Here is a 21,744-nt window from a genome sequence, read left to right on the forward strand (position 1 = left end):
TCTCCCTGATGTAGAGGAGACCGCATCGGGAGCAACGGGTACAATAGATGATATTAGTGGATGTGCAGGTAAAACTTTGATGGATGTGGAAGGCTCCTTTAGGGCCTTGGATAGAGGTGAGGGAGGAGGTGTGGGCACAGGTTTTACAGTTCCTGCGGTGGCAGGGGAAAGTGCCAGGATGGGAGGGTGGGTTGTAGGGGGGCGTGGACCTGACCAGGTAGTCACGGAGGGAACGGTCTTTGCGGAAGGCGGAAAGGGATGGGGAGGGAAATATATTCCTGGTGGTGGGGTCTGTTTGGAGGTGGCGGAAGACAGTAGACTTACTAGCCGTCAATAAGCACAACTGCTCCAAAGCCCTAAGGGCAGCCTCACTCCTTACACATAATGGAACTCCACAAAGAATGTTCAGACTGAAAGGCACCAAGGTACCTCGCTTGCGAACTAACCACAATGGAAGCCCATTGATGCCTGGATGAGAAAGATTGGCACCTATTCTCACAGAGGATTGGAATCTCCTAACTCAATCACAGACTGATTGCTGCTACCAGACAGCCAATTGTCCTCCCATTGATTATGATTTATTCTTGATTGTACTGCAATTCACACCACATTATTGTACCCCTATAAAACTGCCTGTGCTCACTGCTCGAGGTAGAGAACCCTTGGTCTACCCTGTACAGACGGTCAGTTCTATGTCAGCATCGTCAATTTCTCTTCCAGCAATGTTACTTGTAATAAACAACTTGCCAATTTCACCTGTTCCATGTTTGCGTAGTCTCTGTTCAATTGGGTAACTTCTCCAACAGTTTGACGTAGTCGTCAGGTCCTTTCTCTCAACAGGGTAAGCAAACTTGTCTTTTTAAAATTATGCTAAATTCGGACCTGGCGGCTAGCTCTGCCACAGCGCATGACACCTACAATGGAGGTGGCTGATGAGACAGAAGGAAAGACCGCCATTCAAATTTCTTGTTCTGGGAGATCCTGTGAACAGGGGTAATTGACAGGAGCCCTGCTGTTTTGTTTGCCTGTCTTGTGTTTCTCCTGTATTTGTCTTATCTATTTATCCTGTTTGCTTCTGTGTTTGTCAGTGCTACAGTCTGTTCTCTATTCCCAGCTCACACCAGAGGTCAAATGAGGTTGCAGGACCCCAAACCCTTGACAGAAGGACCGCCCTGGGGACAAGTCTAAGTTGTCCTGTTGAGGCAGAGGTCCACGGACACTTGACTTTTTCAAGACAGTACCACTCACGTTTGGAGAATAAGGTAGGGAATACCTGGTCACCAGCCAATATTGTTTGGGAGCAGTATAGGGACGGTAGGTACGGTGACTCTTTGTGGATAAGATACTAAATAAATATTTCATATCAGTATTTACTGTTGAGAAGAATATGAAAGCTCGAGAATTTGGAGAAATAAACAGTGATATCCAGAAAAGTGTCCATTATACAGAGGAGGAGGTGCTTGATATCTTAAAATACATAAAGGTGGATAAATCCTTGGGACAGGATCAGCTGTATCTGGGAACTTTGTGGGAAGTTAGGGAAGTGATTGCTGGGCCCCTTGCTGAGATACTTATATCATTGATAGCAAGGACATGGTGTCAGAAAACTGGAGGGTGATTAAAGTCGTGCCATTATTTAAGAAAGATGTAAGGAAAAGTAAGCAAACAAGAGACTAGTGAGCTTGATGTCAGCGGTAGTTGTGTTGTTGGAGAGGATTCTGAGGGAAATAATCTGCATGTACTTGGAAAGACAAGGACTGATTAGGGATAGTCAACATGACTTTGTGCATGGGAAATCATGCCTCACAAACTTGATTGAGTGTTTTTAAAGAAATGACAAAGAAGATTGATGAAGGTGGATGGTGTCTATATGGACTTTAGCAAGGCATGCAACAAGGTTCTGCATGTTAGATTGGTAAACAAGGTTAGATCACATGGAATATAGGGAGAACTAGACATTTTGATACAAAATTTGCTTGAAAGTAGGAGATAGAAGGTGACGGTGGAGGGTTGCTTTTCAGACTGGAGGCCTGCGGCCAGTGGTTTGCCACAAGGATCAGTGCTGGGTCCATTGCTTTTAATCAGTTATATAAATTATTTTGATGTGAATATAGGAGGAATGGTTAGTCAGCTTGCAGATGACACCAAAACTGGTGGTGCAATGGACAGTAAGTAAGGTTATCTCAGAGAACAACAGGACCTTGATCAGATGGGCCGAGAAGTTACAGAGAGAGTTTAATTTAGATAAATGTGAGGTGTTACATTTTGGCAAGACAAATCCAGGCAGGACATATACACTTAACATAGGGTCCTGGGGAATATTACCAAAAAAAGAGTCCGAGGTTCATGGTTTGTTGAAGTTGGAGTCACAGGTCGACATGTTTGTGAAGGCGGCTTTGGGTACACTTGTCTTTATTGGTCAGTGCATTGAGTATAGGAGTTGGGATGTTATCTTGCAGCTGTAGACCAATTTTGGAAAGCTGCTTTCAGTTCTGGTCTCTCTTCCAATGGAAAGATATTGTTAAACATGAAAGTATGCAAAAAAGATTGACAAGGATGTTGTTGGAGTTGGAGGGTTTGAGTGATAGGGAAAGGCTAAATAGACTGGGGCTATTTTCCCTGAAGTATCAGAGGTTGAGGGGTGACCTTATAGATATTTATAAAATCATGAGGGGTGTGGCTAGGGTGAATAGTCAAAGTCTTTGTCCCAGTTTAGGGAAATTCAAAACTAGACAGCACAGGTTTAAGGTGAGAGGGACAAGATAATAAAAGGGACCTAGGGGCAATATTTACATGCAGAGGGTGGTATGTTTATGGAATGAGCTGCCAGAGTAGATGGTGGAGGCTGGTACACTTACAACATTTAAAAGGCATCTGGGTGGGTATATGAATAGGAAGGGTTTAGAGGGATATGGGCCAAATGCTGGCAAATGGGATCAAATTAATTTAGGATATTCATTTAGAATAATTTAGGTTGTCATGGGTGAGTTGGACTAAAGGGTCTGTTTCAGTGCTGATCATCTCTATGACTCTCCGTGGATGCCCCTGATGTTGATCTGGAGAATGAGATCAAAGGCCCAGATGTGAACATTAAAGGATCCAAAGTTGGCATTGAGGGGTTTAATGGAGGAGAAAGTGAGGACTGCAGATGCTGGAGATCAGAGCTGAAAATGTGTTGCTGGAAAAGCGCAGCAGGTCTGGCAGCATCCAAGGAGCAGGAGAATCGACGTTTCGGGCATGAGCCCTTCTTCAGGAATGAGGAGGGTGTGCCAAGCAGGCTAAGATAAAAGGTAGGGAGGAGGGACTTGGGGGAGGGGCGTTGGAAATGTGATAGGTGGAAAGAGGTTAAGGTAAGGGTGATAGGCCGGAGTGGGGGTGGGGGCGGAGAGGTCAGGAAGAAGATTGCAGGTTAGGAAGGTGGTGCTGAGTTCGAGGGTTGGGACTGAGACAAGGTGGGGGGAGGGGAAATGAGGAAACTGGAGAAATCTGAGTTCATCCCTTGTGGTTGGAGCGTTTCAGAGAACACCTCTGGGACACCTGGGCCAACCAATCCAACCACCCCGTGGCTCAACACTTCAACTCCCCCTCCCACTCAGCCAAGGACATGCAGGTCCTTGGACTCCTCCATCGCCAGACCATAGCAACATGACGGCTGGAGGAAGAGCGCCTCATCTTCCGCCTAGGAACCCTCCAAGTGTGCCTGCTGGGCACACTTTCCTCATTCCTGAAGAAGGGCTCATGCCCGAAACGTCGATTCTCCTGTTCCTTGGATGCTGCCTGACCTGCTGTGCTTTTCCAGCAACACATTTTAAGCATTGAGGGGCTTAATGCCAAAGAAAGCAACCTGAAGTTTTCTATATGACTGTTCATGATTAAGTAACCAAAGTGTGATTTGAGTCTCAAAGACCCAAAGGTGAAATGTGACTATGATATTGATCTCCTCTCTGCCAATGTTGAGGATGTTATCAAAAGATGCAAGGTAGATGTAGATGTTTCTGAAACTGATATCAAAGGTTCCAATGGACGGTTTCAAACGCTTAAATTTAGAATTCCTAAGTTTGGAATGGATGGAGGACAAGTAGAAGGTTCCAGTGTGAATATTAATGGAAACTGGAGATGTCAGGCTAACTGTTCCAAGGATAGAAGGTGATGTTAGTGTGTCTGATCAGAGGATCTGGTAAAATCAAAGGCCTTAAACTTAAAATTCAATTTACCAGTATCTCAGAACCCAAGATCGAAGATTTAAACTAAAATTCATTGCCACAAAAGCCACAGTAGATGTGGATATCCCCGATGTTGTCTATTAAAAGAATCAGAAGTTCAGCACAGCAATAGGCCCTTCAGCCCTCAAGGCCTGAGCCGATCATCATGCCATAACTAAACTAAAAAACAAACGTTTTGCCCTTATTCAGTCTGCATCCTTCTATTCCCTCCTTGTGCATGCAACCATCCAGATGCCTCTTAATATCGCCATCCTTCTTGCCTACACCACCTATTCTGGCAGTGCGTTCTCGGCTCCTACCATTTTCTGCATGAAAAACATCCCCCCCCCACAACTCCCTTCAACTTGCCCCCTCTTCCCTTGAATTTGTGCCCCCTTGTAGTCGAAACTCCAACCCTGGGAAAAAGCATCTGACTATCCATCCTATCTATGCCTCTCATAATTTTCTAGACCTCTGTCAGGTCTCCTCTCAGCCACCATCTTTCAAGTGAAAACAATCCTAGTCTTTTTAAGCTTGCCTCATAGCTATTGCCCTTGAGACCAGGCATCCTGGTGGACCTTCTCTGCATTCTCTCCAAAACCTCCACGTCTTTCTGGTAGTGTGGCAACCAAAATTGCACATAATACTCCAAATTCAGCCAAACATGGTTTGTCAACTGTTGTACGCCATGCCCCACCCAATGAAGGCAAGCATGCCATTTGCCTTCTTAATCGGTTTGGCCACCGATGTTGTCATTTTTAGAGAACTGTAGACCTGCATATCCAAATCCTTCTGTATGTTAATTTTCCAAAAGGTTCTGACATTTACAGTATAATTCACACTTAATTTTGATCCTCCAAAATGCATCACTTCACAGAGGGTGGTGGTTGATGGGAAATGTTCACCCTGGAGTTCAGCTACTAATGGTGTACTGCAAGGATCTGTTTTGGGGCCACTGCTGTCATTTTTATAAATGACCTGTATAAGGGCATAGAAAGATGGGTTAGTAAATTTGTGGATGACACTAAGATCGGTGGAGTTGTGGATAGTGCTGAAGGACGTTCAGGTTACAGAGGTTCATAGATAAGATTAGATTAGATTACATTACAGTGTGGAAACAGGCCCTTCGGCCCAACAAGTCCACACCGACCCGCCAAAGCGCAACCCACCCATACCCCTACATTTACCCCTTACCTAACACTACAGGCAATTTAGCACGGCCAATTCACCTGACCTGCACATCTTTGGACTGTGGGAGGAAACCGGAGCACCCGGAGGAAACCCACGCAGACACGGGGAGAATGTGCAAACTCCACACAGTCAGTCGCCTGAGGCGGGAATTGAAGCTGGGTCTCCGGTGCTGGGAGGCAGCAGTGCTAACCACTGTGCCACCATGCCGCCCACAGATAAGCTGCAGAGCGGGACTGAGAGGTGGCAAATGGAGTTTAATGTGGAAAAGTGTGAGGTGATTCACTTTGGAAGGAACAATAGCAATAAAGAGGACTGGGCTAACGGTAAGATTTGTGCTAGTGTAGATGAGCAGAGAGATCTCGGTGCCCATGTACATAGACGTTTGGAATTTGCCAGCCAGGTTGATAGGGCTTTTAAGAAGGCGTATGGTGTGTTAGCTTTGATTGGTAGAGGGATTGAGTTTTGGAGCCACGAGGTCATCTGCAGCTGTACAAACTCTGGTGCAGCCGCACTTAGAGTATGGTGTACTGCTCTGGTCACTGCCTTATAGGAAGGATGTGGTGGCTTTGGAGAGGGTTCAGAGGAGATTTACCAGGATGTTGCCTGGAATGGAGGAAAGGCTGAGGGACGTGAGGCTGTTTTCATTAGAGAAAAGAATGTCAAGAGGTGACTTAATTGAGACATATTAGATAATTAGATGGTTAGATAGGGTGGATTGTGAGAGCTTTTTTTTCCTCCAATAGTGTTAGCTAGCACAAAAGGATATAGCTTTAAATTTAGGGATGATAGATATAGGACAGATGTCAGAGGTAGTTTCTTTACTCAGAGTTGTAGGGGCGTGGAATGCACTGCCTGCAACATTAGTAGACTCACCAACTTTAAGGATATTTAAATGGTCATTGAATAGACATATGGAAGAAAATGGTATAGTGTAGGATAGATGGACTTCAGATAGATTCCACAGGTCGGCGCAACATCGAGGGCCAAAGGGCCTGTACTGCGCTGTAATGTTCTATGTTCTATGTTCTATTTGCCTGGATTAAACTCCACCTGCCATATCTGTGCCCACATCGCTAATCTATCTATGTCCTATTGTATCCTTTCACAATCGTCTGCACTATCAGCAACTCTACTAATCATCGTGTCATCTGCAAACTTACTAATCAGTCCACCCACATTTCTGTCCAGATCATTTATATATTCCACAAACAACAGAGGACCTAAGACTGATCCTTGTGGAACACCATTAGTTGCTGGTCTCCACGCTACCTTTTGTCTACTATGTCCAAGCCAGCCCACTCCAAATCTCATGTGATTTTAGTTTTTGTACTAATCTGCCATGTGGGATTTTATCAAATGCCTTACTTAAACTACATTCACAGCCCTTCACTCATCAATTGTCTTTGTTACCTCTTCACAAAATTCAATCAGGTTGGTGAGACATGACCTTCCCTATACAAAACCATACTGCCTATCACCAACCAGTCCATTTTCTTCCAAACATGCATATATCTTGTCCCACAGAATCTTCTCTAACAGCTTGCCCACCACAGATGTCAGGCTCACCAGCCTATAATTTCCTGGATTATTCCTGCTTCCTTTTTTAAACAAGGGAACAGCATTGGCTAATCTCCAGTCCTGTGGAACCTCGCCTGTGGTTAAAGAGGATGTGAAGATACCTGCTAATGCCCAGCTATTTATTCCCTTGCCTCTCACAGTAACCTGGGATAAATACCATGTGCCACCAGGGACTTGTCTACCTTAATGCAATTTAGGATATGCAAGACTCGCTTCTTCAATATATTTACATTCTCTGGAGCATTAACACACTCATTCCTGACCACATCAATCATGTCCTTCTTCTTGATGAATATGATATAGAGTACTCATTAAGGATCACTCCACTTCCTGTGGGAATAAGTGGGATTATTTCTTATATTAGTCCCATTATCTGCACATTTTGCATTATCGATGTACAGCGTCCTGTCCTACCACCCATCAAGAGGAAACTAGAAACCAATAACTTATAACTTGAAAGTCAAAGCGGGTGGCTAGTGACATCAGCTCACAGCTTGCTTTCTGGACTGTCATTTTGTGCATCCAGCAGAAAGCATATCAGGGCACACTGACGGGCCCCAGCCACACCACACGTACCATCCGCATACACCAGCATCTGACACCTACCAGTCTCTCAGGACCCTTAATGGCATCTCTTTTATCTTCTCACTGGATACTTCTGAGCTTTACAGTTGTCCTTCAAGGTTCACTAGAACTGGATCTGAAATGCTGCTACAGGGAAACTTTGCCTGCAGGGATATCTGTTTCATGGATTGGACCAGGCTGCATTTTATAGCTGTTCACATGCTCTCTTAACATTCATCTCATCTTGAGCCTACCTGAATGTTCATACTATCCTTGCTTCCAATACCGTGCTTTTTTGGCATTTCCCCCTTCAAAGCCAGAGATATCAGGCTACGGTACTTCAGTCTTAACTTGCCATTTATCACAGACACAAAGCTTGTCCTGGTTGTCAGCAGTATGCACTAAAGTCAAGGGAGTCAGCTTTCAATCAGATGGTGTCACCATAGTAAGTCAAGGGCCATCTCCAAAATCAATCCAGAGGTTTGGGCATGATCAGAGTAGTCAGAGTCAGGTCATTTGATTATACAAGGTAAAGAGCTGAATGGCCACCAGTCATCTTGGCTCCTTCTACCCCTACTGTGGGCTGTTCACTTCTAGAATGAGAGAAAGGGAGAGATTGATAGAGATGAAAGGCAGTGACACAACAATTAGTGCTGGTGTTGATGGGGGAAAGTTGGTGAAGGGTGCCAAATAAGTGATTTGGTCATCCCTCTTCTGTACTTCCAGGTGCCTGTTTGCAAAATGGGCTGCCAATTTGCCCTTATCTGCCAGGGCAAATTTCACAACCCAAGCTGTACAATACCAGTGCTTGCCCAGGTGCACAGAGGGCTGCAAAGGGATTTTAATCTATTCCAGAATATCTCAGCAGTGACAAGATCTCCCAGGTACAGAGAGGGGTAGAATCAGGTTAGCACCAGATGTCGGGAGTGCCATATGGTTAGGGGAGTTGTTTGTGAAGTGATTCTGGGACAATAAGTGTGCTAGGCCTCAATGAAAGAAAAGCTCTCTGAAACTCAGTGAAATTGGCACTTACCTAAAAGAAACAGTCACCCCTAAATAATTGAATGCATGTATAACTTTGACTTAATTAACAAAGTGGAAACTTATTGGAAAATACATCATTTCCTGTAAGAAGACCATTTTGTGGCATCTTTGTATATTGTAGTGAATTATATTAAAAATCTTCAACTAAAAAAAGTAGTCAAGTTTGTTGGATGGATGCATTATTGTGGTTAGGTTTCATAAGTCAAGCTTAGTTATTGACCATACACAAATAATAAATACAGAATTTCTGTTTTGTCTTCAGCTTTTCATGAAAGTATTCATCTGTTGCAACTTATAACCTGTTGAAAATGATTTGGACTGCAATTGGCATCCTTATTATTTGAGTGTGAAGAAACTGAACGGAAGTATACTTTTTGTGAGCAGATGTAAATTGAACATTTTTATAAAGTTTCCTTCAGAAACACTATTTGATACACTTCATATACAAAGGTGACAATGTGAAAAACTGTCTTTCTCCTATTTATTTTCCTTTCAAAGAGGTGGCTGACATTTGCTGCTCAGTTGTAAATGACATATGTTGAAGTTGTGCTACCTACCCAAAATTTCTCGCCTAGTCAACTTCAAAATATTGTGTTTCAGATCCTGTTGCTATGGAAACATGAATAAATTTAGACATACAGACTTATAGACCAGTGTCTGTAATGTCACAGGTGTCTGAATCTAGCTGTTTATACTCTCACTGTTTTTGTCACGAAAAGAGTTACTCATAAATTTTATATTTTCACAAGGAGTAAAAATAGTTTGTGTATTCCTGTTTGCTTCCATGAGTAATTAAATGGTTTACTTAATCGAACAATTGACTTTGGAGCATGCCTTCCTCTGTTAGACAAGCTAAAGAAACTGTAGAAATGAGTATCTGTTCCATAGCACAGTGTTCCACATTGAATCCACAATCTATATTTTCATCAAAATTAGCGAATAGAGGAAAATGTATCACCTAGTACATTATTATGGAACATTGATTAGATTGAATGAGCATGTGCTCAAATTCTCAAGGTGCAATGCCAGTGGTCGTTGCTTTTAAAGAGAGTGCAATATTGTAAAATGAATCCTTCAGTATTTGTACAGCAGCAGTTTATGAGCCCATATCTAATATAACTGTTACAATGCTAACATAGGTATTAAGGGTTCAATACTTTTAATTCAAATTACTCAAAAATAGATAAAATATTTTTGCTTAAATCAATTGTAGCTACATATCTGTCACTGTGACTTGCATTTATGAATATTATTAACTTAGACTGGAAATGATTGATGTTTCATGCTGCAATTTCTTTGGAAAATCAGTTATAATGATAACTAAAGCTTAATGGCCACAAAAGCAATGCTAACTCCATAAAAAAGGATTTTATATAACCATCAGTGCAGCACAGCTTTATGGGGAAGAAGGCATAAAAAAAACAATGTGTGCTAATCTTATCTAAAGTGAATAACTGCTATACTCCTAACACGTTAATATATGATTAGGCTAATTCTGATTTTATTTTTGACTTAAATATGTGTTTGAAAATGCCACGTGGAAGTTTTTAACATCATGTATTCTTGATGTTAATTCAGCCTATGAGTGAGCAATCCTTCTAAGTTAAGTTTCTATTTCTCATCTAGGAACAAAGAAGCATAGGAAAATAGGAACAGGAATAAGTCATTTAGGCAATTAAGTCTACACCACCATTCAAAGCAATCATGGTTGATCAAGCATTTCAATGTCTTTTATCCACTATCGCCATCCCCCTATCCACTGCAGGTAATCAAAAAAGTCTCCATAAGCATTGCCACCTTCCATAGTCCTCACGAATAGAGAATTCCAAAGATTCACAACTCCGAATTAACAAAAAGACTTTCTCTTCAACTTGGACCTAAGTGGCATCTCCCATATTTTCAAATTATACTCTAGCTATAGATTCTTCAGTACGGACAAACATTCTACCTGCACTAACCTTAGAGTCATAGAGTTCAACAGCTCATGCCAACCAAAATGTCCATCCATGCTAACCCCATTCCCCAGCACTTGGCCAATATCCTTCTAATCCTTTCCTATCCATGTATTTGTCCAAATGCTTTTTAAATGTTGTTAATGTACCCGCCTCAATAGCTTCCACTGGCAGCTCATTCTGTATGCGTACCATGCTCGGTGTAAAAAAGTTGCCCCTCAGGTTCCCTTTTATTCTTTTCTCTCTAACCTTAAACCGATGCCCTCTCGTCCTCGATTCCCCAACCCTGGGAAAAAGGCTGAGTACATTCACCTTATCCATGGTTGTCATGATCTCATACACTTCTATAATATCCCCTCTCAGGGGATAACTGACATACCAGTTGAATAAGGGCACAACATTTGCTGCCTTCCAGTCTTCTGGGACATCAGCCGTGCCTAACGATGATGCAAAAATACCAGCCAGGGCCCCTGCAATCTTTTCTCTAGCCTCTTGCAGAGTTCTTGGATATACCTGGACCAGGAGATTTATCCACCTTCAAACAACACCTCCTGTATTGTGATATGGACTGGCCCCAAGATATGACCACTAACTTCCTTAATTCCCACCTTATCTAACCCTTTACTTATTTTATTAGTTTAAATTAAATCACGTTTTATATATTCCTTTGTCAACCATGGAAAAATGGCATTTTTTGAGTTTTAGTATCATGAAGAAATGCATAATTCCTCTTAGTAATGTAATAGTTCTTTGAAGACTAACTAATGTCTATGCACAACTATGCCTTTTTAAGTCAATCCCCTCTAAACATTCTACATTTCACCTTAAAATTATGATCCGTTGTTAATGACTCTTTGACTAATTGGAACAGCTGCTTCCTCTCCATTCTGTCCATGGCCCTCATAGCTTTATGCACTTAAATCAGGTACCCCTTCATACTTCTCTACTTTAAAAAAAAATCTATGCAGCTTCTTGCCATAGCTAAAATCCTCCAGCCCAAGTAACATCCTAGTGAATTAATGTTGGTACATTCACATCATTCCTGGAATATGGCAGCCAGTACATTTGCATCACACAAAAGCCAGGCAATGACCATCTCCAATAAGAGGCAATCTAACCACTTCCCCTTGACATTCAATCTGTTACCATTACCGAGACTCCACTATCAACATTCCGGGGCTTACTATTAACCAAAAACCAATTGATAAAGGCAAATATCCAGAATGCCTTCTTAACTATTATTAAGCAGTCCTGCTGACTTCAGGCATCTGTGGACAAGCACCGTAAATCCCTCTGTTCATCTAAACAACTCTCTTGTCTTGTTACTTCTTCCCAAAGTGCATCACCTCATTCTTTCCTTGGTTAAATTTTACCTGTCATAATCTGCCCATCTAATCATTGGTCTACATCATCCTGTAACCAATGACCTTCTTCGTCAATGTTTACAAGCCTGCTAATCTTCATGTTATCTACAAACTTACTTCTCCACTCTCCACCCCCAACCCCACCAATGTCCTTATTGATATTGTTTATACATATCACAAACAATAAAGGACCCAGCATTGATCCCTGTGGTATACCACTGCACACTGGGCTCCAATCACACAGTCAGCCTTTTATACCAATAAACAATTTTGGATCTTTCTTGCCCAGTTACCTGTCTCCTATGTGGGACCTTGAAATAATTTGATAAAATCAATTAAAAATGACATCAACTGCCATACCCTTATCTTCGCACTTAATCACCTCCTTGAAAAACTTGTTAGACATGACCTCCCTCTGAAAAAGCCATTCTGACTATTCCTGATCAAACCTTGTCTCTCAAGGTGATTAAGTCTATCCTTAAGAATGCTCTCCCAATAGTTTCCCTACCAAGGTGATGTGAGACTCACTAATTTCTAATTCCTTGGTTTATACTTGACAAATGGAACCACATTAGCTGTCCTCCAATCTTCTGGCAACTCCCCTGTGACCAGACAGGAATTAAAAATTTGGTTCAGAGTCCCCATAATCTCCACCTCTGCCTCCCAAAGCAGCCTAAGGTACAATTCATCCTCACCTGGGAATCTGTTCACTTTTAAACCTGGCAAATCCTCCAATTCTTCACTCCCTATGTCACACTGCTCAAGAACCTCAGTATCCCTCTTACCAAACTTTGTATATACTCCTCTAGCTTAACTCCTCCTTCTCCAAAGTAAAGTTCAATACTCTACCAAGTTCTCCAGCTCCACACGCAGATTGCTCCTCTGGTCTCTATGGCCACTATTCTTTCCCTGGTTATCCTCTTTCCCATTTCCTTAAGGAGTTTCTTGGGATTCTTGGTAAACCTGCCTGCCAGAGTTTTTTCTTGCCCCCTTGCAACTCTCCTAATTGTTTCCTTAAGTTTCCACCTGAGCTTTCTATACTTCACCAGGGTATGCATTAAAATGCTCCCTTTGCACCTACTAAATGTCTTTCTTTCTTCTTATACATCCTGAATATTCCTAGAAACCCAGGGTTCTATGGAGTTATGCTATAATATTTCACTCGAGAGGGAACATGTTGGGCCGTTTACACTCCTTGTTTTTTGTTTGAATGTACAAACCTCCCCATATCAGCAATGCAGCCACCATCCTCTGCCCGCATGCACCCTCCCCCCAACACACACACACACACACACATTCTGCCTTATTTTAAAAAAAATCTGCCCTCCCCAATCCAAAAATCCATTTTTGCAGAATATCTTTTTCCTTTACAGTGTTGGGGAGATTTCACTGGTGTGTTTAATGTAGGGCTAGGGAGGGTGACACTTCCAGCCCTGAAATGGTTAACAACACCAAGCGAGCTGCTGCAGGTGACTGCATGACTGCTGGAGCTTGTAAGGGATATGCATAATGTTAATTAAATCTTGGAGCCTGTAAATACCAGCCAGTATCAATTGCCCCATCGAAACTCGGGATTAATAAAGAAACCGATCGGAATCTGTAACTGTTAGACAAGTGTGAATTGCTCTATCGGAACCTGTAACTATTGAGTGTGAATGGCTCTATTTAAGTCTAAAGTTGATAAGTGTAATTGACAATTTAGTTAAACTGAAACTATTGAAAATGGCTAGCCTGTCAGACGCATAGTAATTCCTTGAAACAATGAACTATTGAATACGGGATCGGAACCGCTCCCGGGGATGGCTGAGCCATTGTCAAGCACAGCAGGAGCTGGACAGGCACTTCGATGCGGCCAATAGGAGGACGGATCCCCAGCGCGCGCAGATGAATGGACCAATGGGGAAGGCGAACTGACCGGGGACTCCAGGCAGCGCGAAGTATAATTGTGTCAAGTTTGAACGGGAAGGGAGAACGCCTTCTCCAACGAATGCATGCTTGTAGATTCGTTGTACCAGTTAAGATTCTGTGAATAAACGGCTGTCTGCGTCTAACAATAGTTGCCAGTGTGAGTCTCTCCTTCCGAAAGAACACGCAAAGACGGGACCCCGCGGGTCCGTCTTAACAACAGGAACAAACTTAAATAATGTTCTGTTTTGATTGCTATCACTGAAATGTTACTCCAGTGCTATGTTGATTACCTGTGTGTACCAATATGGGGAAAACCTTCTTTTACACAAAACATTGCTGTGATCTCGATCAGGAGAAACTGAGGACTGCAGATGCTGGAGAGTCAGAGTCAAAACATGTGGCGCTGGAAAAACACAGCTGGTCAGGCAGCATTCGAGGAGCAGGAGAATCAATGTTTCTGATGAAGGGTTTATGTTTGAAATGCTGACTTTCCTGCTCCTCAGATGCTGCCTGACCTGCGCTTTTCCAGCTGCACATTTTTTGACTGTGAATACAACACATTGCTTACAAAGGTGGTGCTTGGAATTAACAAAATCTTGAATTGAAAGATAGCTCATGGTCATGATTACTGAGACTATCATCATTGTTCAAAACAGACATCTGGTTCATAAAAATCAGATTTTACTAATGCTTCATAATTGTTAATATTCTTTAGGGGAGGAAATCTGTCATCAATACCTGGTTAGGCTACATGTAACTCCAGACACACAGCAATGCGGTTAACTGCCCTCTGCAATGCTCTGGTCATGCACTGAGTTCAAACACACTTACAGATGGGCAAAAAATGCTGGCAATGGTTGCCAGCAATTCTCACATCTTACAAAGAAATTTTTAAAAAGTAATTTTTAGGGCTATGGAGAAACAAAACATGGAGGATAATTAATTTAGTAGCTTTATCACCACATAGTATAGACATGATAAGCTTCTTTCAGTTCTCCATCATTTTATGATTACATGAATTCTCAGTTCCTCCAATTTTGACTTCTTGTGTAAACCCATTTTAATTATCTCACCTTTGGAACATTGACTTCAGCTTTCCAAGCTCTAAGTTTTCAACTTTCCTCAATAAATATTCCATATGTCTACTCATTCTTTCCTGCTTTAAGGGCTGCTTAGCACTCAACTCTTTAATAAAATTTTTGGCTATTCCTCCTAAATGGCCTTAAATTATTTCAAGCTAAATTATATTCATAATGAAGTATTTTGTGATAATTCAAGACTTTAAAATTTGTATTTTAACATTGTTATTGATGTTAAGTTATATAAAACACATAATTAACATTTAGAAAACCAGTTGCCTGATAACTTCAAACATATTCTGCTCCTAAAGGCACAGGTATATGGAAAAATTTTAAACTTCTCAAGTTCTTTTCTTACATTATGTTAGACACCATCCAAGCTATTTCATCACTTATAATTTAGTCTTAATTTTTTTTGCTTATTCAATAAATGCTTTCTACTTTTTTAAAACTTAGAAAGAAAGATTTAACAAAATTTAACAAAAATTAACATAAAAATTAAATACTTTCGAGCAAAAATCAGACTTTATTACTACTTCCTAACTCTGAATTAAAATGATTTTGAAGCAGCTTCAATACTCACCATTCCTGGTCCCAGTGCCCCCCAGCACTGTAACAGGTATGCCAATAACTGAGGCAAGGATCCAGATACAAACATTTATCACTTTTGCCTTCAAAGGGGTACGGAAATCCAAAGCCTTCACTGGATGGCACACAGCAATATATCGATCAACACTCATCATTGTCAATGTGAAAATGCTAGTAAACATATTGTAATAATCAATGGAGACCACTATTTTACACAATGTATCTCCAAATGGCCAAGATCCCAGCAAATAATCAGCACTCTGGAAAGGCATTGTGCTTGTTGCTAGAGCATCTGCTGCAGCAAGATTAAAAATATAGATGTTGGTAGCTGTCTTCATCTTGGTGTGTCTAAAAGAGAAACACAGAAACTTGTCTTTGTTGTTATTACCATCCACTGCCATACAAAAGCACAAGTGCAATTAAAATTAATTCAGGTACTTAAATACTTATCATTCAGAAGGTACATCATTTGTTAATTTGATCTATTCATATATAGAGTTACTGTACCTGATCACAGAACCTGGATAGTGCAGATTGATGCCATTTGGCCCATTATGTCTGCACCAAACCTCCAGAGAGTATTCCACATCCTCCTTCCCGTAACCCCACATTTTTCATGGCTAACCAACCAAGCATGCACATTCTTGGACACTAGAAGTCACTTTAGCATAGACAATCCGCCTAACTTGCATATCTTTGCACTATGGAAGGAAACCAGAGTCCCCAACAGAAGCCCATGCAGATATGGGGAGAATGTGAAAACTCCAGTTGTCCAAGGCTAGAATTGAACCAGAGTCTCTGGTACTGTGAAGCAACAGTACTAACCACTGTGCCACCCATTGTGCCCAATCTTATTAAAGATGCAAATATCTAAAACCAAAAGATTGGCTTGTATATTCCTGAAGGTGTCAGGATATGTATAATGTCATAACTATTTCTGGGCCTTGATCACATTTGTTTCAGTAGAAATTTTATGGGAGATGACTAATTAACAGACTGTCTCTCTGTTTGCTGTCCAGTTAAGATGGTGGGTAAGCTCCAAAATTTCCAAAGCTCAGGCTAGTATAGCCCTAAGCAAGGGAAACTGATAGCACAAGCTGTCTGGTGCAGGCATGGAATCCTGCTGTATCGGGAGCAGCAGGAAAGCAATGCAGACACCATCAACATGAGAGCAGGGACTGAGACATCATGAGCCTTCATGAGGATTCAGCTGCAGCATTTCTGCATTCAATGATAAGGCTATGAGATGGAAAGAGAGCAGCCTTGCAATTGTTTGGTAGGATTAGATAAACTTCTAACGTATGCAATACAGCCTCTACCTTCCAATATTTATCGACTTATTTGACAGGTTGTGGGTGGGAAAGGTGGTGGTGGCTCTTGTGATGCCAGCAAGATTTCAGTCTGCTAATGAAATGCCCACTAGTTGGTTTACATCTGTCCACCATCAATTACATTTCACTTATCAGTGTGCTTCTCCCTCTGGGAACAGTGTGAGCCACTGGGAATACCTCATGGAGGCAGCTCAATGCTTTATTTTGTAAAATTAAGTTGTTCCAACCTCCAAGCAAGAGATGGGGTTAATGGGACTAGAAAAATTCTAGTCATTGGGTCATACTGTCACATATTAATTTACTTCTTATGATGGAAACATGATGCCCAATTCAGAGATTATATGAAAATCACTCAAGGAAAATTCAAGCCATATCAACCAAAAATATAAGGTCAGTTTTTAATATAGTATGAGTTTAGTCAGATGCTGATAATGTGCCAATAGGCTCCAATAATTCACTAATATTTTCTAACAGTAATAAAAAAAATCATGATTCATAAAGTTCTTCTGAACAGACATTTTGCTAAATTAATTTAGTCTTCTTCTTGGATTGTAACAAGAATTGTAACTTATAAGAATTTCCTTATATCTAAGTTGTGTGGGCGGCACGGTGGCACAGTGGTTAGCACTGCTGCCTCACAGCGCCAGAGACCCGGGTTCAATTCCCGCCTCAGGCGACTGACTGTGTGGAGTTTGCACATTCTCCCCATGTCTGCGTGGGTTTCCTCCGGGTGCTCCGGTTTCCTCCCACAATCACAAAGATGTGCAGGTCAGGTGAATTGGCCATGCTAAATTGCCCATAGTGTTAGGTAAGGGGTAAATGTAGGGGTATGAGTGGGTTGCGCTTCGGCGGGGCGGTGTGGACTTGTTGGGCCGAAGGGCCTGTTTCCACACTGTAAGTAATCTAAATTACAATAATAATAGAAAGAGATTTAAATGAGAGCATTACTAATTTTGTCATACCAAAATTAATTTATTTTATATGGATCTAGCCTTGTTAATGTTGAATTGAAAGAAACTCCTGCTGTATATGAAATATTATATTATTAGAACAGTTGGACAGCTAGTGTTTGAGGAATCAAGAACAGAGGTAGAATAAGAGTTGTATGTTGCCTCCATACATGTGACAGTTAGCCCATTAGCTATAATTGTAACAACCAAAGAGTAGCATATGGACAAGGAAAGAGAGGAAGAGCAAGAATGGAGCCTACTGACACACTTGATATGACTGTTCATGCAGGGTAGCATTGGAATTGGACACATGGTCATTGCTGGAGATATGCTGGACTTGCCGACTGAAGTAAAAAAGTAGACAGCAAAGAAGAAATTATGGACTTAAATGTTAGGATAACATTTGGTGCTTGCAATTTTAAAGAACGTTGTTGGCAAATTTGGCAAGAGTCGTCTGGGAGTTTTCAGCAGGAAAGAAAGTGGTTTGAAGGAAATCAAGGAGTGTTGGGAAAGACAGGCATGGGGAACATATTTAAGGGGGTTATAGAGAAAAGAGTATTGAAATTGGATTTTTGCATGTACTCCTTCTACTATTTCACTGGCATTCCTATAATAAATAATTCTAAGGATGTGATTTGCAATCACAAAAATTACAGTCTTTTTGGAGATAATCTTATAACCTATCAAAATAGCATTGTAGCATCTTACTGGTTAAAGTTAAATTCCATTTCATTCACACAACATGACACATAAATGGGTCAACCTTTAAGGCCCTTTATTACACATCAAAAGATAGACCTTAACCTGAGGGTTGTTATTTTGAATGGTGACATTTTCTAACTTCTTTGGTAAAAGGGTAGACCTTTGATTGTTTGGAACCTTCTGTGATTGACAAGTGAGTGGGCAGAAATTTCATCATTTCGATTGCTATTTGTATTATATTATGCATTACTATATTATTCTCAAGCAACCATTGTTTGTCTGAACTTTTCATTTAATGTTAAAGTCATCTACTTTGATGATCAGAATTTCTGCATAGTACCAGCTAATAGCTAATTAAGAAATTATTCTTCTTATAAATGTAAGACTTTTATGATGGTTGGATTTTAAACTTCCTTCTGTTAGTTTAAAGTAAAACAACATTTTCTGAATATTGTGATCTTGCCAATTCTGCCTGGAGACAGGCTCATGTGATCTGTAATTGAAATCTATAGATAATCAAGATGCACATTATTACACCTTGAAATTAAAAAAAAGACAGCTGTTTTAATTTCTGGACAAACACGCAAAGACTGAAATCAAGAGAGAGGGGGTACAAAAACAGATATACCAGTTCAAAGCAGAGAAAAAGATGGTTTTGACAGTGCATGGCTGTCATTGCAGATGTAATGCTCTCAAGTGGTTCAGTAGGATAGGTGAGATTTGAGCTTGGGTAAATGTAACAAGAGTACCATGAACTCAACAACCAACCTGTGGGTCTTCATTGTGGACAAAGATGTCAGGTGTGGTTAACTGGTGCAGGATGAATGGATTGTTGCTGCTGTTTCATAGCTGGCATTCACTGTCAGAATCAACCAATTGCTTTCATGCAATAATTGATTATTCTGGAGTATTGCCCGTATAGTTACAGAACATTTCCTTGTCAATATACTGAGCTCACAGAGACCTGCACATGCTGTCAATGGCACCCAGCACCACTGAAGTGCAACTTTTTATTATTTGTGCATGTGATGTGGCTAGGCCAGCATTATTGCTCAGCCCCAAGTACCCTTGCAAAGGTAGTAGTGCAATCTTGAATTTCAGCAGGCTCTGGAATTTATGTTTACATATAGTCCTATTAGAGAAAGAGTTCCATAATTTTCACCCTGCAATAATGAAAGAATGATACTATTCTAAGTTAGGATGGTATCTGGCTTGGAAGGGAACCTGTAGTGGTGATATTAGAGTCTAGCTTAAGGTGATGCTGGAAAAGCACAGCAGGTCAGGCAGCATCCGAGGAGCAGGAAAATCGATGTTTCAGGCAAAAGCCCTTCCATCAGGAATAATGAAGAGCTTTTGCCTGAAACATCGATTTTCCTGCTCCTCGGCTGCTGCCTCACCTGCTGTGCTTTTCCACCACCACTCTAAGATAGACTCTGATTCCCAGCAACTGCAGTCCCCACTTTTGCAGTGGTGGTATTCCCTATTGCCCTTGTCCTTCGAGAAGGTAAAGGTTGGAGATTTAAAAGCTGCTACGGAAGGAGTCTTGCTGAATTGCCTGGCAAAATCATGTGCTTCCTCCTCCTGATTTTTTCTGTCACGTTTTCCTGGATATGGCTTGCAAATAAATGTTAGATAAATGTTATTTTGCAATTTGATGGGGTTTGGAGTTTTTTCTCAGGTCTTGATATTTTCTAATCAACCTGTTCAAAGATTACCTTAAACATCTGTAAAGATAGGCAAAATGTAAACCCAGACCTTATGGCTCAGAAGTAGGGACACAATACTGCATCACAAGGGCTCTCCAACTTCCCAGCTCTAATTATTTTATAATCAACCTCTTCAGCAATGTTATTACACACCCCTGGAGCAGGTGCTATTTGAACCCAGGCCTCCTGGCTCCGAGGTAGGAACATTACCATTGTGCTTCAAGGACACAACTTTCTGGCTCTACAGCATCAAAGATAGGTCATAAACAATTCCCATTAATTCCATCAAGGTCTCTAATTATTCTCAAACAATTTTATTGCATTTGTTGGAACAACTTACATTAAAAGTGATGACTGCTTCCAAAATTATAATGATAAAGCACCAATTACTAAATGTGACCAATTGATTACAAGGTGCCATCTGTGTAAGAATCATGCAGTTGAGAATCCATTGACATTCCCAATGAGCAGAGCAATTATTCAAAACCTAGGTCAGATAGAAAGAGAAATATCCTTGAAATAAATAAAATAGAATACTGAGCACCAAGAAGCTTTGTATACAAGTTCCATAATACCTCTATAGAGCTTGAAGCATAAATGGAAGAATAAGTCACTGAGTGAAAGGTAATACAATGGCATATATGCAGTATGATTGCAAACGCCTCCTTAGGACTGAACTAAACGTTTTGACCAGTCTAAAGCCCCAGGAAGCAGCAGACTCTGCATATGACAGACAAAACTATAACTGAGCAGAACAGACTCTGTGTACCATCTTCTTAATTGCATAGATAGAACTTGTCCACCAATGAATAATGTTAAAGATTGGAATCAGTAACTTCCAGCATAAAGCAAGTAATGGAACCCAATTTTTCTTTCCCCTTTTAAACAAAAATTTAATCAGCTATTCTTCCTTGCCCTGCTAAACATGATCTCACCTTTATTTCTAAGCAAGATGCAATCTCTTCCCCTATGCATCTTCCTTATGCTCCACTTTGAGCACGTTTGTGATCCATTGTCCCATGTCCTAACCTGTTCAGCATATAGTGAGGAAAGACTTGTGTAAAGACTGACTAATGTTCTGAGGACATGGGTTTGAATCCTGTCATGTCAAATGGTGAAATCTGAATTCAATAAAAATCTGGAATAGAAGCTAGCTGAAAAGCAACCATGTAACCACTATTGATTATTATAAAAACCCCTCTGACTCACTAACATCTTTCAGGGAAGGAACTATACCAATTTAACTGGTCTGGCCTACATATGACTCCAGACCCACTGCAATCTGGTTGACACTTAATTGTCCCCAGGACAATGAGGGATTGGCAATAAATACTGACCTAGGAAGCAATGCCCACATCTGAAGAAAGCCAGTTTATTTCACCTCATCAGTTGCTATAGCTGTGGCTTTTAACCAACAAATCATAGACTTTGTAAGTGGTGAAACAGTCACCCAGGGCCGCCTGCAAGGAAGTGAAAGTATCTGAGCAAGGAAGATAAAGAGCAGCAGGTCCAGACAAGCCAGAAGTAGCATCTCAGAGAACTCTGCAGATAGGAATCAGTGCTTTTCCAGGCCTTGCCCCCACCC

At 41.1% G+C, this 21,744-nt stretch overlaps 1 protein-coding gene across 1 annotated transcript in view; it reads right to left on the reverse strand.

Annotated features, from left to right (window-relative positions):
* Positions 1-21,744, reverse strand: part of oprk1 (opioid receptor, kappa 1) — a 47,194-nt gene that overhangs the window by 4,526 nt on the left and 20,924 nt on the right. Inside the window, exon 3 of the mRNA XM_043688326.1 lies at positions 15,466-15,818. Coding sequence (XP_043544261.1) covers positions 15,466-15,818 — 353 coding nt within the window. The remainder of the gene's footprint in view (positions 1-15,465; positions 15,819-21,744) is intronic.

Source organism: Chiloscyllium plagiosum, chromosome 4, assembly GCF_004010195.1.
Source record: "Chiloscyllium plagiosum isolate BGI_BamShark_2017 chromosome 4, ASM401019v2, whole genome shotgun sequence".
NCBI lineage: Eukaryota > Metazoa > Chordata > Chondrichthyes > Orectolobiformes > Hemiscylliidae > Chiloscyllium > Chiloscyllium plagiosum.